The following is a 17,612-nucleotide window of genomic DNA, read 5'->3' as shown; positions in this document are numbered from 1 at the left end:
TCTTCTCTCCAAACACTTAGTAGTGATAGATAAAAAGAAAAAGAAAAATCAAAAAGACCCTGCTGAAATGAACAAACAAACTGTGTTTAAACAAAGGAACAGAAGAACTCAGCAATGAAAAGGAATAAATTATTGCTACGACCATATGCATAAATCTCAAAAACAACATACTGCGCAAAAGAAGTCATGCTATGATTCCATAAAGTGAAATTCTAGAGTCCGTAAAAGTAATTGAGTAGAAATAAAAAACAAAACTGGTTGCTTCTGGGGTGTAGGAGAATGGGCTGACTGGGAAAGCGCATAGGGATACTTTTTCTGGTGATGGTAACATTCTATATCTTGACAGAGGTTGAGTTGTATAGATGATGTGTTTGATAACACTTAGGATATAAACATTTCATTGTATATAAATATTACTTCAAAAGTAAAGTACAAGTGGGTGAAGAGTACAAGTTACTCTGAAGTGATCAACAAATAAGATGGACTGATGGGTGGATGGAAGGATGGATGGATCAGGACAGACATGTAATAAAGTCATTATAGCAAAAGGTTGATTTGGAACCGAAGTGATGGGCATATGCATGTTTACTGTATAATTCTTTCATTGTATGCATGTTTGAAAATTTTAATAATAAAATGTTGGAAAGAAGAGACATAGTTGGGTTCAAAGACATCTTTATAAATTTGAAAAGGGCAAAAAATATAAAGTGATGAGTAAGGCTTATGCCATGGTTTGATGGTCTCTGAGTCTGGCAGTAGGCAGTGGAAACTAAGCCTTCACATACAAGTTGTCCACTCAAGACAAGGACAGAACCAGGTTTACAACTTGAATCCAGGTGTTGGGTTAGGTCATTTTAAGACCTGGTCCTTTACTAAAGGAGGGGACTGTCTATAAATCTGGGTGTAGGCAATTGTAAAATGGTTAAAAGAGGTCCCCAGTTCTATTCCAGGTCAGGGTACATGCCTGTGTGGGCTCATTTCTTGGTAGGGGACGTGCAGGAGGCAGCCAAATTGATGTTACTCTGTCACATCCATGTTTCTCTCTTTTTCCCTTCCTCTAAAATCAATAAAAAACTTAAAAAAAAAAAAAAAAGCTAAAAAGCAAGCATCGAACAGATCAAACTGTTTCCAAGTAAGTTAACTGCATCCCAAAACAAAGCCTAAGAATATTTATATGGCCCTAACAGGTTTGGCTCAGTGGATAGAGTGTCGGCCTACGGAGTGAAGGGTCCCAGGTTCGATTCCGGTCAAGGGCATGTACCTTGGTTGCAGGCACATCCCCAGTAGGGGGTGTGCAGGAGGCAGCTGATCGATGTTTCTCTCTCATCGATGTTTCTAACTCTCTATCCCTCTCCCTTCCTCTCTGTAAAAAATCAATAAAATATATATTTTTTAAAAAGAATATTTATATGAATATAAACATCTACATCGGCCCTGGCCAGGGTGGCTCAGTTGGTTGGGTGTTGTTGTGTGCACTGAAAGATGGTTGGTTCCATTCCTGGTCTAGGCATGTACACAGGTTTCAGGCTGAATCCCCAGTAGGGGGCGTGCAGGAGGCAGCCGATCAATGTTACTCTCTCACATCGATGTTTCTCTCCCTCCCTCTCTCTGTAAAAATCAATAAAAAATATTTAATAATAATAATTTAAAAAAAGGAAACAAACATCCAGCATCAAGTAAGGTAAAATTCACAATGTTTAGTGTTCAATTAAAAATTACCAGGCATGCAAAGAAGCAGGAAAATATGACCCACAATGAAGAGAAACTAATCAGCAGAAATAAACCCAAAAAATGACATAATACGGATACCAGAATAAGTAGACAAGGACATCAAAATACTTGTTGTAACTATACTTTTTAAGAAGATAAGTAAAGATTGAGCATTTTATACAAAGATATGGATTATAAGACCCAAATACATTGCTGAAGATAAAAAATCACACTGAATGGGATTAATAGCAAATTAGATATTACAGAACAAAATATTAGTAAATTTGAAGATCTAGCAACAGAAAGTACATAATATGAAACACAGAGGGAAAAACAACAAAACAAAATATCAGTGAGATAAGGGACAACTTCAAGCAGTCTAATATACATGCAGAGGAGGGGCAGAGACCATATAAGAAAACTACAGACTAATATCACTCAGGAACATAGATGCAAAAAGTCTTAGCAAATTAAATCCAACAACATATAGCTCAATACATGCAGAAAAAGCACTAGCTAAAATCCAATGTCCATTCCTCATAAAAACCATCAGCAAATTAGGAATGTAAAGGATCTTAACCTGATAAAAGGCAGCAATAAAAAATGTACAGTTAACCTCATACTTGAAAAACTGCTTTCTTCCTAAATTCAGAAATAAGACACATAATGTGTCCTTAAGCAATCACTCTACCTCTGTGTAACTGTTACCCCACCTGTAAAAGTTTAAAACAGGGCTTGGCACAACATAAGTGCTAACAATGATAATGTGGATGACGGAGTAGGAGTTGGCAGAAGGGCTAGAGAGAAAAAACAAATCCAGTAACTTCTCTTTGATCCTCAGAGTCAATTATTCCATAGGTTCTATCTCCACTGCTCACCATCGCCCCGGTGCCTTTTAGAGGTTCAGTCAGGAATGTGGAGTGGTAGGACACAAGACATAACCTTTCTATAACAGCCACAGGATAACACCTTCCCCTTCTTTCCTTCATCCCTTGGATTGGGAAAAAAAAAAAAAATGAAGAAAAAGCACTCTAGCCTGGCCAGCATGGCTCAGTGGTTGAGCGTCAACCTATGAACCAGGTCATGTTTTGATTCCCTGTCAGGGCATATGCCTGGTTGCAGGCTCTATCCCCAGTGTGGGGCATGCAGGAGGCAGCTGATCAACGATTCTCTCTCATCTTCAATGTTTCTATCTCTCTCTCTCTCCCTTCCTCTTTGAAATCAATAAAAATACATATTTTTAAAAAGATATATACATATATTTCCTGGCCTCTTCCTCATAATTTTAATTTTCCCTACCTTCCCCCACCCTTTTTCTTTACCCCCACTGTCTGGCTTCTTACACCCACACTAAAAGCTAGAATCCAGATCTCACAGTATCCATTTCTACTGTAGGTTCAAGCACCGTATTTCAGGTACTTTATCATGTTGTACCTAAAAATTGCAGTTAAAGAATCCTTTAAAATGTAGGAGCCAGAAACTCCAAAAGGCAGGGCTTTGAAAAAGTAACGGGAAGCAGCCTGTTGTGAACATGAAATTCCTTTGTAATATGCTTTATATTCTCCATGATGTATCTGGTTTTAACATAAAAATATTTCTTCATGTTCCAATGCCTGTGCATTGAGCGTCTGCCCCCTGGTGGTCAGAGTGCGTCATTAGCTACTGGTCAAAGGGTCAAACTGTCGCTTAGGCTTTTATATATGTAGAGTTTACAACATTTTGCTTGAAGACTCATTCATGTAGCTATATTTAGTGTATTTTTGTGGCTGTATAATATTCTTTTGTATAAACATGTCATAATTTACATATTCATTCTAATTGTAATGGACATTTATGTTGTCATTTTTTGGCCATTATGAATAATGTGTATGTAAACATTTTCATACAAGGCTCTCCATGCACATACATGCATTTGCCAGGTAGACCCTGGAGGTGGAATTTCTCAGCCATAACGTCTGTGCTTCTTCAACTCTAATGGATAATACTTACAACAGTTCTGGGGATGTGCCCACAACCAAGGTACATGCCCTTGACTGGAATCGAACCTGGGACCCTTGAGTCCATAGGCCGACGCTCTATCCACTGAGCCAAACTAGTTAGGACTTGTCCAGACTCTTCCCGCACCCCCCACAACCCTTTCCCCCCGAGAATTGTCAGTCCACTCCCTTTCTATGCCCCTGCTTTTATTATATTCACCAGTTTATTCTGTTCATCAGATTTTTTTATTCACTTGATTTTTAGATTCACTTGTTGATAGCTATGTATTTGTTGTTCATAATTTTTATCTTTACCTTTTTCTTCTTCTTCCTCTTCTTAAAGAATACCTTTCAGCATTTCATATAATACTGGTTTGGTGGTAATGAATTCCTTTAGCACTCCCGTCTGGCCTACATAGTTTCTGTTGAGAAATGAGCTGACAGTCGTATGGGTGCTCCCTTGTAGGTAACTGTTTTTCTCTTGCTGCTTTTAATATTCTCTGTCTTTTGCTCTTAGCATTTTAATTATGATGTGTCTTGGTGTGGTCCTCTTTGGATTCTTTTTGTTTGGGGTTCTCTGTGCTTCCTGGACTTGTAAGTCTATTTCTTTCACCAGGTGGGGGAAGTTTTCAGTCATGATTTCTTCAAATAGGTTTTTAGTATCTTGCTCTCTCTTCTTCTGGCACCCCCATAAGTCTGATGTTGGTATGCTTGAAGTTGTTCCAGAGGCTCCTTACACTATCTTCATATTTTTGGATTCTTTTTTCTTTTTGCTTTTCCAGTTGAGTGTTTTTTGCTTCTTTGTATTTCAAATCTTTGACTTGATTCTTGCAATCCTCTAATCTGCTGTTAGATCTCTATAATATTTTTTATTTCAGTCAGTGTATGTTTAATGTCTAGTTGGTCCTTTTTCATATCCTTCAGTGTCTCGCTAAATTTATCGGCCTTTTCTAGGAAATTCTTGAAAAACCTTATAACTGTGTTTTTTAACTCTTTATCCAGTCGTTTGCTTTCCTCCATTTCTTTCATTTGTGACCTGTTTCTTTGTTTCCGCATTTTGGCTGATTCCCTGAGTTGATAGAGTGGCTTTGTGTGCTAGGTGTCCTATAGGGCCCGGTGGGTCAGCCTCCCCAGTTACCTGAGGTGGACACTCTTGGTATACCCCTTTGTGGGCTGTGTGCACAGTCTTGTTGTAGTTAACCTTTTGCACTCGGATGTCAAGTGTGACTCGACACGGTTAGCATTAGAATAAAGGAATCGAGAAAAAAGCAAGCGAGTGCAAAGGGTTAAGCCTTGATTGTTGTTGGTATCACTGGGAGGAATTGACCTCCAGGCCAATTGGCTGTGGGGATCAGCTGTGTCTACGATGGGAGAACTTCTGTGCTGGAGACACCCTTATGAGACAAGACTTGCAAAAGCCTCTGTGCTCAGCTTGGATGGGGCAGAGTCTCAGGGCGGAGCAGACAGCATTGGTTTCCCGTCAGCCCTGCCCAAATAGGCCCCTGTGTCTCAGTGTCCCGTGGTAATCGTTGCAAGCACCTCTGAGAGAAAGCCGCCCTCGAGTTCCACCCGCTGCCAGACAGTCCAGTTTCTCCCCGAATGAGTCTGGGTCCCCAGAGTCTCGCCCGGAACTGGAGTTCAGTGCAGTAGGGAGCTTTTGTCTCCCTCCCGCTTGAGAAGGCCAGCTGCGTACTCAGTTGCCCGCCCTCTCCGCGCACGCACCTCGGTACCTTTACCTTCCGCAGTTCCTCTGAGTCTCAATGTGCTTTTCTCTTTCCTTCTAGTTGTAGAATTTCCACTCAGCCAGCCTTCCTGTGGTTCTGGATGATGTCCGTTTTGTCTTTTGTAGTTTTGAAATTGTTGTGCGAGGCAGCAGTTTAGGTGTTTACCTATGCCACCATCTTGGTTTTCTTGACAGAAATTCTTTGTATGTTCTGAACATGAGCCCTTTGTTGGATTTATCTTCACCCCTTCTACATCTTGCCTTTTCAAGTTCATAATGGTATCTTTTGATGAACAGAGTCCTAATTTTAACACAAGTTATTAACCTTTTCCTTTAAGGTTAATGGTTTTGCTCTTTGGCTTTTCATTCCTGCCTTATCTGAATTATGTCCTAACACTGCTACATTTCTCAATTACTATCTCAGATGTTTTTGTATCACTGTCCTAGGGTTGGAGAAACAAGGGAAAGAGTGGGAGTTATTACAAGCTGGAAACTTAGAGAACGGATCCCCCCAAAGCTAGGACCCAGACCTTTTTGGTAGCAGTTCTGGACAGCTGGTGCTGATATCTCTGAAGGAGTGCCATAAGACTGGTTCTAGATATGAGAAAAAAATGATAAGCTAAAAAAAAAAACACACAACCTGCTGTAACTTGGGCTAATTGTCACTGCTAAGTTGAAGGCCAATGTTGCAAAAATGAAGACCAGGAAAGGGGAGCAAATTTTTAAGAAAGAGACTGGAAGGCTGGAGGAGGAAGAGGAACTTAAGGAGGAAGAAGAAAGAAGATATGGAACTAGCACAAGAGAAATGTGGTTTGCAAAGTCCCAGCCCCAGTATCATAAAGCAGAATAGAGAAGAGCATATTTGCTGAGAGACAGCAGCCTTTGAGAAAGGTCGACTTACAGTATATCTTTGTGGCAGTACTACAGGGCATAGGGTCCTTCCCCAAGGGGACCTGACCTCCCCTTCCATCAGAAGCTCCCAGTCTATGGATTGGTTTAGACCAGGAAACTGGGTGAAAGGTCATACTCTCCATTGTTGTGACCCAAGTCAGATCTCTGGCTCCAGACCTGGAGTTTTTCCTTTTATGCAGTTCATGTGGCATTTAGTAAGCCACCATCTATTTCATTCCCAGGGACACTGTAATCCATTACACACTGCCAAAGATCCCTGCAGGCCAAAATACTTTCTGCTTTGTCTTCCCTTACATGGAACATGTCCACCTTGACTTCTGCGGTTATGTGTTGCCACTAGACTTTAAGTCAGGAAGTCTGCCCTAAGGGCAGCATCTCTCATGATCATAAGTAGCCTAGAGAAGGCAGGTGCCAGAGATTTCCAAGGATAAGTCTCCTCTCAGTAATATATTTCTCAATGCTTCATGCAAAGCAACTGCCCTAGGCGAGATCATTATAAAATCTTTAAACACAGAAAGGCTAATTTTCTCAGACATGGAAAGCAGGCTGCTGCCACCAACCAACAAGGAAGGCTCAGAGTGACTTGGGGTTTCCAGATGCTCAAGTCTATTTCGATGTTCCCATTCCAAGTTTCAGGGCTCCACTTCTTTCTAATCGGTGTCCTAAATGAGATATCTACAGGGCTGTGCAATGCTATTACAATTAAAGCTGTGTTCAATTTTTAGCTCAGGGGCTACCTGATAAAATGCTTTAGAACCACAGAAACTCTCTTATTCTCTAAGATTTGATCTGAGAGTTAAAAGACCTGAGTTTGTTTGTGTTTCCCCCCTCCCGCCCCCCGTAAGTGCTCTAGTGATCTCAGAAGTAACCATCCCACCCATCCCTCAGTCCTTATGGTCATCATTACTGCCATAATGGTCAAGTGCGTTAGCCACTTGGTACCCCAAGGCAGCGGGTGCTAACCTTTTGGACCTCACGAACCACCAGTTGGCGACCACTGCTGCCAAGCACTTGCTTCAGAAATCATTGTATCACAATCACCCAAAAGTAGTTAGTGATTTTATTAACTGTGATGCCAATGTATGCCATAAATTGGCAAGGAGCTGAAGAAATGACCATCTCCAACTCCATCTCTGAGGCCCCCCATCCCCCCAGGATCCCATTCTTAGTAATAATTTATCGACATTTTTATCAGTCCAGTCAGGAGACCAAAATCACACCAGTAATTTTAACAGAGGTAATCTATATATATAGAAGCCTAAGCAACCAGCTGATCATTCGACCGTGTGACCGGTAGCTATGATACACACTGACCACCAGGTGGCAGACGCTCAATGCAGGAGCTGCCGAGCTGCAGTGACTTGGCAGATGCGGTTCTCGGGTGACGCACGGAACCAGAGAGGAGGGAGCCCGATTCCAGGGTGTGTCACCGAGAACCGACCTCTCACAATCTGGGACCGCTTAGGGGATGTCAGAGAGCTGGTTTCAGCCCAATCCCTGCAGGCCAGGTCGAGGGACCCCACTGGTGCACGAATCCATGCACCAGGCCTCTAGTTTAATATAAAAAAAATGTTAACCAGATTTTAAAGAACTGAAAAAGGCAAAAGAGGGGCACTGAGTATCAAAAAAGTACTAATAATAGGAACCAACGATCACTCTTAGGATAAGAAATAGAGGGAAAAAAGTTACTAGAGCCTAGAAATTTGGATGAAGGACCCCCATAGAGCTGGGACTCAGATCTGAGGAAAGGGTATTGATATCTTTGAAGGGTTGCAATGAGGCTGGTTCTAAGAAAGTGGGAAACTATGAACTGGAAAAAGTGGGAATGACTGTGGTGCCAGAGTGAGGCACTCTTGCTGTGGTGAGACAAACAAGAAAAAGAATCAAACAGGAAGTGGCAAGTCCTCTTGTCCTCTAGCCTTCCACTCTCCCTCCCCTATTGGCAAAGCCTCATGGGCAGCCAGCTAGCAAAGAAAAAATGAGGTTTAGAGGATCTGCCTCAGATTCACAAAGCAGAGTACAATAATGGCGATATCAAGCCAAGAGACAATCCTATATAATAAAAGGCTACTATGCAAATTGTCCCCTCGGGAGTTTGACTGACCAGGAGTTCAACCGCTAGCTATGACGTGTGCTGACCACCAGAGGGTGGCATGGAAAGAAGGAAGGCCCCAGCAGCTAGCAGCGGGGGGAAGGAAGGCCCCGGCTGGCAGCTGGCAGCCGGCAGCCAGGGGAAGGAAGGCCCCGATTGGCCCTGATCACCAGCCAGGCCTAGGGACCCTACTGTGCATGAATTTCGTGCACTGGGCCTCTAGTAGCTTAATAACCCATAGTCAAGAAGAAGCAGGGAGTAGCAACAGAGTTAGGCTCTCTGATTATTTGAAACTGTTCAAAACTGTTAAAACTGTGTTTTTTCTGCACAGTACATGGCAAATAGCAGGAGTTTAATAAATGTGAGCTACTAGGGTTCACAGAAACCACCACGTAGTTAAATAGAAACACCATACTTCTAGTTGCATGATTCTTTACTATTGCTATTGACATTCCAATAATCAGAAGTTCCTGTTCTTTTTCCACTCCCACACAGTGCAGCTAGACAAGGAGAACGGTGGAAAGAAACAATGAGAAAGAAACTCAGAGCTGTACTGAGATTAAAACCATGAGAGAGAAGAAAGAGGACCGCTAGGGACTATATTATGAGAAGTTAAAAAAAATGACAAGAGTGAAGAGCATAGTGGATTAATGGGTTTACCTTCTGCCTGGGGTACTATTAGAAAGTTGTTTTCATGAGATCTAGACGGTTTTCATTGTTTCTACGCAATGCATCTGTGACCTTGGCTTAGGTTAGCAAATAAATGCTGGTAAAAAATTTATCTAGATGAACAAAGCTAACCCAGATGGAGAGAATAGTTGGGTTAGCCTCAAGATCGGTGACTGGTTTGACCCAAATCAGGATGAAAATGACTAGCACAAACATGGTCTCTGGCCTTAGCAGTCCTGCACCCAGAATTCCAAAAGTTCTACAATTATCTTAGCTTCTACCCTTTGAAAAAACCATACCTAGAGTATCATTAAGTTTTCAAACCAAGTCTTAAACTTGGCTGAACCAGGATTTGAACTAGGTCTAATACCAAAGTCTGTCTCTTAACCACTACAAACATGCGGTTCCTGACTACCCTTCACACACAGATGTTGCCATCATTACCAATAGGATCTTCACTCATTTTCCTCTTCCCAATACTATTAAAGACAGATATCTAAAGTATCTCATTAGTTGGTCACTGAAAATTAAAATGTAAGGATATACTGCAATTATCAACTAGTCACCTATTTCCTTTAGTGGAGAAAAATAACATTTCTTTAAGAGAATAACACTAACATTGTAGTTATTTTAAAATCCTGTGTTAACACTGCTTTTCTCAACTGGGCAACAGCTTCCTAATTCCAATCACAAACTTTCTTGAAGAACAATAGCAATAAAATCTGATGGGCCAAGAATAACAAATTGTGTAAAATTGGTCTTAATCTTCCCCCACCACACACGAGGAGTTTTATGCTCTACTGCCCACAATGTGGGGAGCAGTGTGAAAGCGTTAAAACTGCTTAGATCTTAAAGATAGCACATATGGTCAGAAAATGACAAGGGCGCCTGTCCTTTCTTTAAAGTAAGCACATATATTGTGATCAAAGGGTATTTTATTTTTTTGTTAATCCTCACTCATTTTACACATGTCTCCTCTGGCCCTCTGCCCATGTGTTGTATTCTCCGGAATGCCTTCTATTCTCTACCATACATATTTTACCCCACTTATTTTTCAAAACACTCGTTCTTCAAAATCTAGCTCATATCTCTCTCATCAATGGATATAGTAAAATGGTTTCAACTAGCTGTTACCTACGAGGCTTCTCTAAACGTGATACAATGGAGTTCTGTTACAAGTTACGCCCGAGGCCAAGTGCTCAATTCAGAAGTACAACAATCAGTCTTGTTTACCGTCCGTGTCTGCGCACTGCACTGCAGGGGACTGGACAATGGGCACACAGTCGGCCCCAATCTGGGACAGAAGCTGGCGGACAAGTGTTCTATCCAAGACCAGGCCCCGACCGGACGCTTTATTACCCAGAAACAAAGCTGGGTGGAATACTTCAATCCGGCACCACCCCCGCATGCCCGCAGCGGCGGGGACCGGGCGGTACTGCGGGGCTGTAATGCAGGTGCAGGGTCTACCTAGCTGTTCTCGCGGAGCCATTTGGAGCCCTCGGCACCGGCTCCCCGACAGCCCCAGGCGCTCCAGCGCCGCAGCCCCCCTGCTTCCATGCCCCCAGCAGCTCGCCGCGACCCGGCTCCCTGGCTGGCTGCCCCTCCTTCCCTTGCCCTCAGCTCTGGGGCACTTACCATCCCAGTACCAGGCCGGTGGTCACGACGAAGCAGGTAAAGACCACCGCGATGTAGAAAAGCGGCGAGTACTCATAGAGCGTTACTAAAAACACCGCAGCCATCGGGGTCTCCAAAGCTCAACTGGGACCCAGCGCCCAGCCCAGCTCGGCCCGCTTCTCCCAGGTTAAAGCCGCTACGGTGCCCCGCAGCGGACAAACTTTGTACTTCCGCACCCGCCTGGGGTTCTGATACACTGGAAGTAGGGGCCGCCTCGCGGGCTGCGGAAGCCGGCGTGCCAATCACGACGTCGCCTGCAGGGCTCGCCCCGCCCCTCCCGCTCCCGTCCCGATTGATTGGCTTCACGGAGGGGCGGGGCCATGACTCGCACCACCCCGACTCCTGGGATTGGTACCCAGCGAGCGTTTTCTCCGCCCGTCTGTCTCAGCGGTGCCCGCTTTTCTGCGGCAAAGTCTAAACAGGTATTGGGGCCAGCTCTGTCCTAAACTCAGGTAAGGTTTTCTGATGCCATAGAGAGAAGGCGCACCCCGAAATCGACGTAACAGAGCCTAAATTCTGGAACCCTACATGTTAGATCCGAGGCAAGTTTGGGAGGGGGAAGGCCGGCATCTTGGGTTCTACAAAGGGAAACAACCCCAAAACCTGCTCTTGTTTTATCTGGAAAACTTAGGCGCTGTACAACACGCCAACGGGAGTCTCACAAGCAGTTTATACGAGCCTTGTCAGCCTTTTCGAGTTGGATTTGATGGTAGAGGGAAATTAGCATTGCATATCAAGATGCTCATAGAAATAAATCAACTGCCCCTCTTTTTCGCCTCCCCTTACACCCACCAGTTAGAATTAGATATTTGAACTTTTAAATTTTTCACTTCAATAAGAATTTTAAATGTGTTCCATGTGTATATATGTGCCTGTGTGTTTATATATACTTTTTTTTTTTTTTAACTGAGCAGAAGTTGTTAAGTACACCCTTTTTCTTCATTCGGGCTCAGTCAACTCCATCAGGTTAGCCTCCCTGGAAGTCTCTCACAACACTTCCACTGACATTTTATTAATTTGCTTTTAGTCCTAAGGCCACACCTAGCTACCACAGAGATGGGGAAATGTGGTCTTTTATTCTGAGCAGCAACATCCCTGATACAATTCCAGCTGGGGGTTCCGGGTAGGGTTACCAAGGAAGAAAAGAACAGAGGGCCTTGGGATGAAACTTAGTGATCACTCCACACTCCCAAATCACCAATAAAATTAGTGCTGGAAGAAAATGCGGTAAATTTGTTCTATGGTTTTACATATCCCTTGGCAAATGACCACGTATTGGGTATTCTCTGGAGTAGCACTGGGTGAGAAGCTTGGTTCAACAACATAATTTTTAATGACTACATATGTGATTTCTGAAAGTATATAACTTATAAAGTATATAATTTAGCCCCCAATTGTCAGACTATTTTTTTATTATAAATAACACTTCAGTAAACGTTCTTAAAGCTAAATCATTTCTTTGGGATAAATTCCTAGAGGTAGATCTTTTGGTTCAAAAAGTATGAACATTTTAAGCTTTTGGAGAAACACTGCTCTCCAGAATGTATCCATTTACACCTCCACCCTTTCATCCTCAGTTTTGCCACCACTTACTTGATAATGTCATTTAACAAAAATGTTGGCCAATGTGCAAAGCAATTTTATTGCCATAAACAATAAAGAATTTTCATAATGAAAACAAAAGGGATTTAAAAAGTAAATCAACAAAAACAGGAAATAAAATAATAGATGAACAAGGATAATTCACTAGCCAGGCCATGGAAGCCAAATCCCAAACCAGCAGTGGGGAAAACTGAGACCTAACCTGATTTACACTGAAGAATCTACAAAAAGAGCAGGTACTAACACATTTAACTCAAGCCCTATTTCCCATTTCGGCACCTGCTACAACCATTGAAACCTATCACTTTACTTCCAACATAGATTCTTTTAAAGACATCTTATTTCATTCCACCACTGGAAATCCTTGATTGCCATGCTATATATGTTTGAGAATTAAGTCCCAAGGTTCGTGTTTGTCATACTCGCCTCTACATGACCCAATTCCGACTTACCTCTTTATTATTCAGAAACTGTTTCTTGAGTGTCATATATGTTCCATATACTGTAGAAGACATTAGGGATACAAAAAAAGCAAAAAATGACATATCTCTATTCTCATGGAGTTTATTATCTAATGGAAAGGACAAACATTAGCCAAAGGATTTTGAACAAAATATAAAGGCAAATTATGATAAGTGCTATTAAAAAGAGGTGCATGGAGCTATGAAAGCTCATAATGAGGGAATGGGGAAATATATGGTTGACCAAGGAAGGCTCCCCTGAAGAACAGATTGTTTGTTTGTTTGTTTGTTTGTTTGTTTGTTTGTTTGTTTTAATCCTCCCTTGAGGATATTTTTCCATTGATTTTTAGAGAGAATGGAAGAGAAAGGAAAGACAGAAATATCCGTGTGAGTGAAACACAACAATTGGTTGCCTCCCACACGCACCCTGACCAGAGCCCAGGCTGGGGAGGGGCCAAGGTATGTGCCTTTGACTGGAATCAAACCCAGGACTCTTCGGTCCACAGTCTGATGCTCTATCCACTGAGCCAAACCGAGGGCTGTAGAACAGATTATTAAGCTGAGTACTGATGGAGAGAGGTTTACCAAGCAAAGGGACATGAGGGGAGAAAGAGCATATAGGACAGAAGCTACAGCATGTGCAAAGGCCCCAAGGTGGGAGAAATCATAGTATCGCTGAGAAAATGGTAGGCCAGTGTGATTAAATCATGGAGAGTGAGGAAGAGCATGCTATGACATGAAAGTGGAGAGATAAGCAGGGCCCAGACCATACAGGAGTCTTGCCATTTTAACTACTCAACTTTAAGAGCAATGAGAAGCCATGGATATGATTGAAGAAGGGGGGTGTTATGGACTGAATTGTGTCCCTCAAAATTCATATGTTGATGCTCTAAACCCCAATGTGGCTGCATTTGGAAGTGGGGCCTTTAAGTGAAGTTATATGGGTGGGATCCTACTCCAGTAAGACTGGTATCCTTATAAAAAAATTAAAAAGGAGGAGACACTGCTCTCTATGCATGTGCATACAGAGCAATGCAGAGGTAGGTAATACAGGACTGATATAGCACTTCACAGTGCAAGGAAACCAAGTCATGTGAAGACACAGTGACAGGGCGGCTATCTGCAAATCATGGAAGCATGCTGGAACCTTGATCTTGGACTTCTATCCTCCAAAACTGTGAGAAAATTATTTTGTTTTAGCCACCCAGTCTGTGATATTAGGGCAGCTTAGGTAGACTAATACAGGGAATGACATTCAGTTTGCATTTTGAATCAATCCCTTAGGCTGTTGTGTAGAAAACTCATTGGTAGGAGGTTGTAATAGATATGAGTAAATATGGGGATATCAATTCATAGGTTATTTCAAAATTAACGGCAAGCCCTAGCCGCTGTAGCTTGGTTGGGCATCGTTCCGTGCACCAAAAGGTTGCCAGTTCAATTCGTAAGGGCATATGCCTGGGTTGCAGCTCAATTCCTGCTACGGGGCGTGCAGGAGACAGCTGATCAATGTTCTGTTCTCACATCAATGTTCCGCTCCCTCTCCCTCACCCTCTCCCTCTCTCTCGCTCTCCAAAAATTAATAGCAATATTTAAAAAAAATCCAGGCAAGAAATATTGGTAACTCTGATTAGATAGTGATGAGGACTTGCAGTGAAATGGAGTATTAGTAGGAAATTATTTTAACTGAATGACAAAAATAATAACGGTATATTACTTGAGATTGTTAATTTCTCTTTTAAGTGAAAGTCCAGAGGTAGGCAATGCAGGATTGATATAGTACTTCACAGTGCAAGGAAACCAGGCTTCTATTTTTGCTTTATGTAATTCCATTTCCTAAGGTCACCTCATGGTCCAAAATGCCTGCTGCAGCTCCAGCCATCATGTCTATATTCCTGCTAGCAGGAGGGAGGAAAAAGAGGGGGAGAATGAGATTCCACTTCAATTTAAGGAAACTCCAAGGATACAGCACACATTACATTGCCAAAACTAAGCCTCGTATCCACATTTAACTGAGAGGGAGGCTGGAAAATTGTTTTTGTTCAGAGTATCCAGCTAAAACTAGAGGGTTCTATTACTCATAGAAGAAGAAAACAGAGTTTGAAGGAGGACCAGGAGTCTCTATCAAAGGACAAACATACAGGACCTAATGATGGATTGGATTGGGGCATGAGAGAGGGGCAGGAGTGGAAGTCTCTGGCTTCTTCCACCAGATGAGTGGATGTAGCTGTCACTCACTGAAGTTAGATCCTAAGTTTCCAATCTCTCACCACCCATTCCTGATCTTCTTCCCTCATCCCCTATAAATACTAATAACCTACTGAATTACCAATCTTCTAAAAATACATTGGATACATTAGAGATGGATGCAGGTTTATAGGGCCTGAAGCTCATTTTGGGGACCCATTCTAAGAGATTGAACACAAAATTACAAATACAAATTAAATATAAGGCCCTGGAAGAGCACGATGCAAATGAGGGATCCACACTGGGTGCTATTGGAGAGGGCTCTCCCCAGGAGTTGGGAAGTGTTCAGGAAGCTTCCTGAAGAAGGGAGACTCAGAGTTGAGTCTTAAGGATAACTTCGTTCACTTTAGGATACTTTATGCCTCACCTTTACTTTATCACCAATAACAAAATTGTAAGATGCCATGGATTGTTAGGTGTATCCTGATTTCAGAGAAATTAAATGTTGCGAAAAATGAATCTTAAAATCAGTGAAATAAGCTATTTTCAGATCTCAGAATTGGCCATTATATTAGTCAAGGATCTCCAGAAGAAGGGGTAGGGAGAAAGGTAGGTAGGTAGATAGATATAGATATTGGGAGAGAGGTTGATTGATTTATTAGGAGGAATTGATTCTCATGATTATGGAGGCTGAGAAGTCCCATAGACTGCTATCTACAAGCTGGAGATCCAGGAAAGTGGTGGTATAATTCCAATCCAAGTCTAAAGGCCTGAGATCCAGGGAAGTCAATGGTATAAATTCCAGTCCAAAGGCAGGAGAAGACCAATGTTCCAGCTCAAGCAAGCATGCAGGAAGAAAAAAACAGGGGGAGACATATTCCTTCTTCCTCTGCCTTCTGTTCTCTTCAGGCTTTCATCGGATTAGACGATGCTCACCCACATTGGGGCAAGCAATCTCCTTTGCCAAGTGCACCAATTCAATGTTAATCTCATCCAGAAACTCTCCGAATTCATATTTAATCTCGACACCCCATGCAGAAGTCATGTTGACACATAAAATTAATCATCAGAGCTATGTGTATATCCTTTTTCCTTTGCCTGAAAGCTCTCTTTCCTCCTCCTGGCAAACTTCTAGTTATCCTTAAGACTCAACTCTGAGTCTCCCTTCTTCGGGAAGCTTCCTGAACACTTCCCAACCCCTGGGGAGAGCTCTCTCCAATAGCACCCAGTGTGGATCTATATAGAGCCCCCTGACCCTGGTGAAAGCATATGCTCACTTAGTCTATATAGCCTACTAGGTCCCCAGCTCCTAGGAATGACACCTAATTGATGTGTGTGCCAACAGTGCTGAACATATGTCTTGTAGAGGCTCAACAGGTGTTTACCGAAGGAAGGAAGGAAGGAAGGAAGGAAGGAAGGAAGGAAGGAAGGAAGGAAGGAAAGAAGGGAGGGAGGGAGAAAGGAAGGGAGGGAGGGAGAAAGGGAGGGAGGGAGGAAGGTAGGGAGGGAGGGAGGGAGGGAGGGAGGGAGGGAGGGAGGGAGGGAGGGAGGGAGGGACGTGAAGGAGGGAGGGAGAGACGTTCTTCTCCATGAGATCATTTGGCAGCCCAAAGTATCTATATTAGGCTATAAAATGTATAACTCTCAGATGAACAGAAAGAATGGCTCTTCTTTATTATCTATAACTGATTTAGTTTTGCTTGTGACTCCTCACCCCACTGAGTAGTAGAAGGAAGGAAAAAAGGGAGAGGACAATGAGCTTAAATTTATCAATTACAGGTATCCTAGTATCCTCGAGTTTAACTGTCCCTTTAGGTAGCTGGTCTCTTTCAGAAAAATTCTTAGTCTCTCCTCTCACTTCTCCCTCTTGCTTCATGGGTATTCACATGATCTCATGGTAGGGTTGGAAAAATGAGGTCAGAGCTCTGCACAACACTCGAGAGTCCTCAATAAGGTAAAGCAGGTTTCATCTGGCCTTTTGTGGCTCAGGCTGGCAACCACTCCTGAGACCAAAAGTTCCAGCCATTTACCTCTGGTTGAAAAGCCTTAATGCACTGTTGGTTGTAAAGCCTTAATGCACTGTGACATCTTAGCTCCACTGTTCACCAGACTGTTCCCCATCTCCCATTTTACTTCCTGAGGGAATGTATGAATATGTGGATTCTCCCATGTAGCACCTGCAGGCCACTGAGAACCAGCAATTATCTCAGGATACCAAACAAGGCCACCTCTGCCATTGTTCCTGAGTCATGTTCAGGGGTGCAGAGCCAAATGCAAGGCCTCTTCTTCTTCCTTAGTGGAGTAGACCACCAATTCTCTACAGGTTCTCTAATACCACATATATTTGGGTGCTTTACTACTATCTCACCCTGTTCCGCACCCCCAAACCCCGCCTTCTGAGACTTCAGCCAGAACAGGTTAGATATGCCTGCCTGCTGCACTTATTCAAACTCCATCTCGATCCACCCTCCACCAGATCAGAGTGGAAAGACTTGCCCTCCTTCCCACTCAGCAGGTACTTTCCTTATGTCATAGCCTCCATTTTCTCTACCATATGGCATATGCTAACTGACACTTTTAATTTTGCCAGGGTTTGGATTTTGAAGTTA

General features: G+C 42.8%; 1 protein-coding gene across 2 annotated transcripts in view; it reads right to left on the bottom strand.

The window, feature by feature from the left end:
• Positions 1 to 10,921, bottom strand: part of CGRRF1 (cell growth regulator with ring finger domain 1) — a 32,987-nt gene extending 22,066 nt beyond the window's left edge. For both annotated transcript variants that reach the window (XM_079769668.1, XM_079769669.1), the window contains exon 1: positions 10,718 to 10,921. In XM_079769668.1, coding sequence (XP_079625794.1) covers positions 10,718 to 10,821 — 104 coding nt within the window. In that variant the 5' untranslated portion in view covers positions 10,822 to 10,921. The remainder of the gene's footprint in view (positions 1 to 10,717) is intronic.
• Positions 10,922 to 17,612: the final 6,691 nt, after the last annotated feature.

The sequence above is a fragment of the Cnephaeus nilssonii genome (assembly GCF_951640355.1).
Source record: "Cnephaeus nilssonii genome assembly, chromosome: 4".
Lineage (NCBI taxonomy): Eukaryota > Metazoa > Chordata > Mammalia > Chiroptera > Vespertilionidae > Cnephaeus > Cnephaeus nilssonii.
The sequence above is the reverse complement of the archived record's forward strand: the minus strand, read 5'-3'. Positions and strand labels throughout refer to the sequence as shown.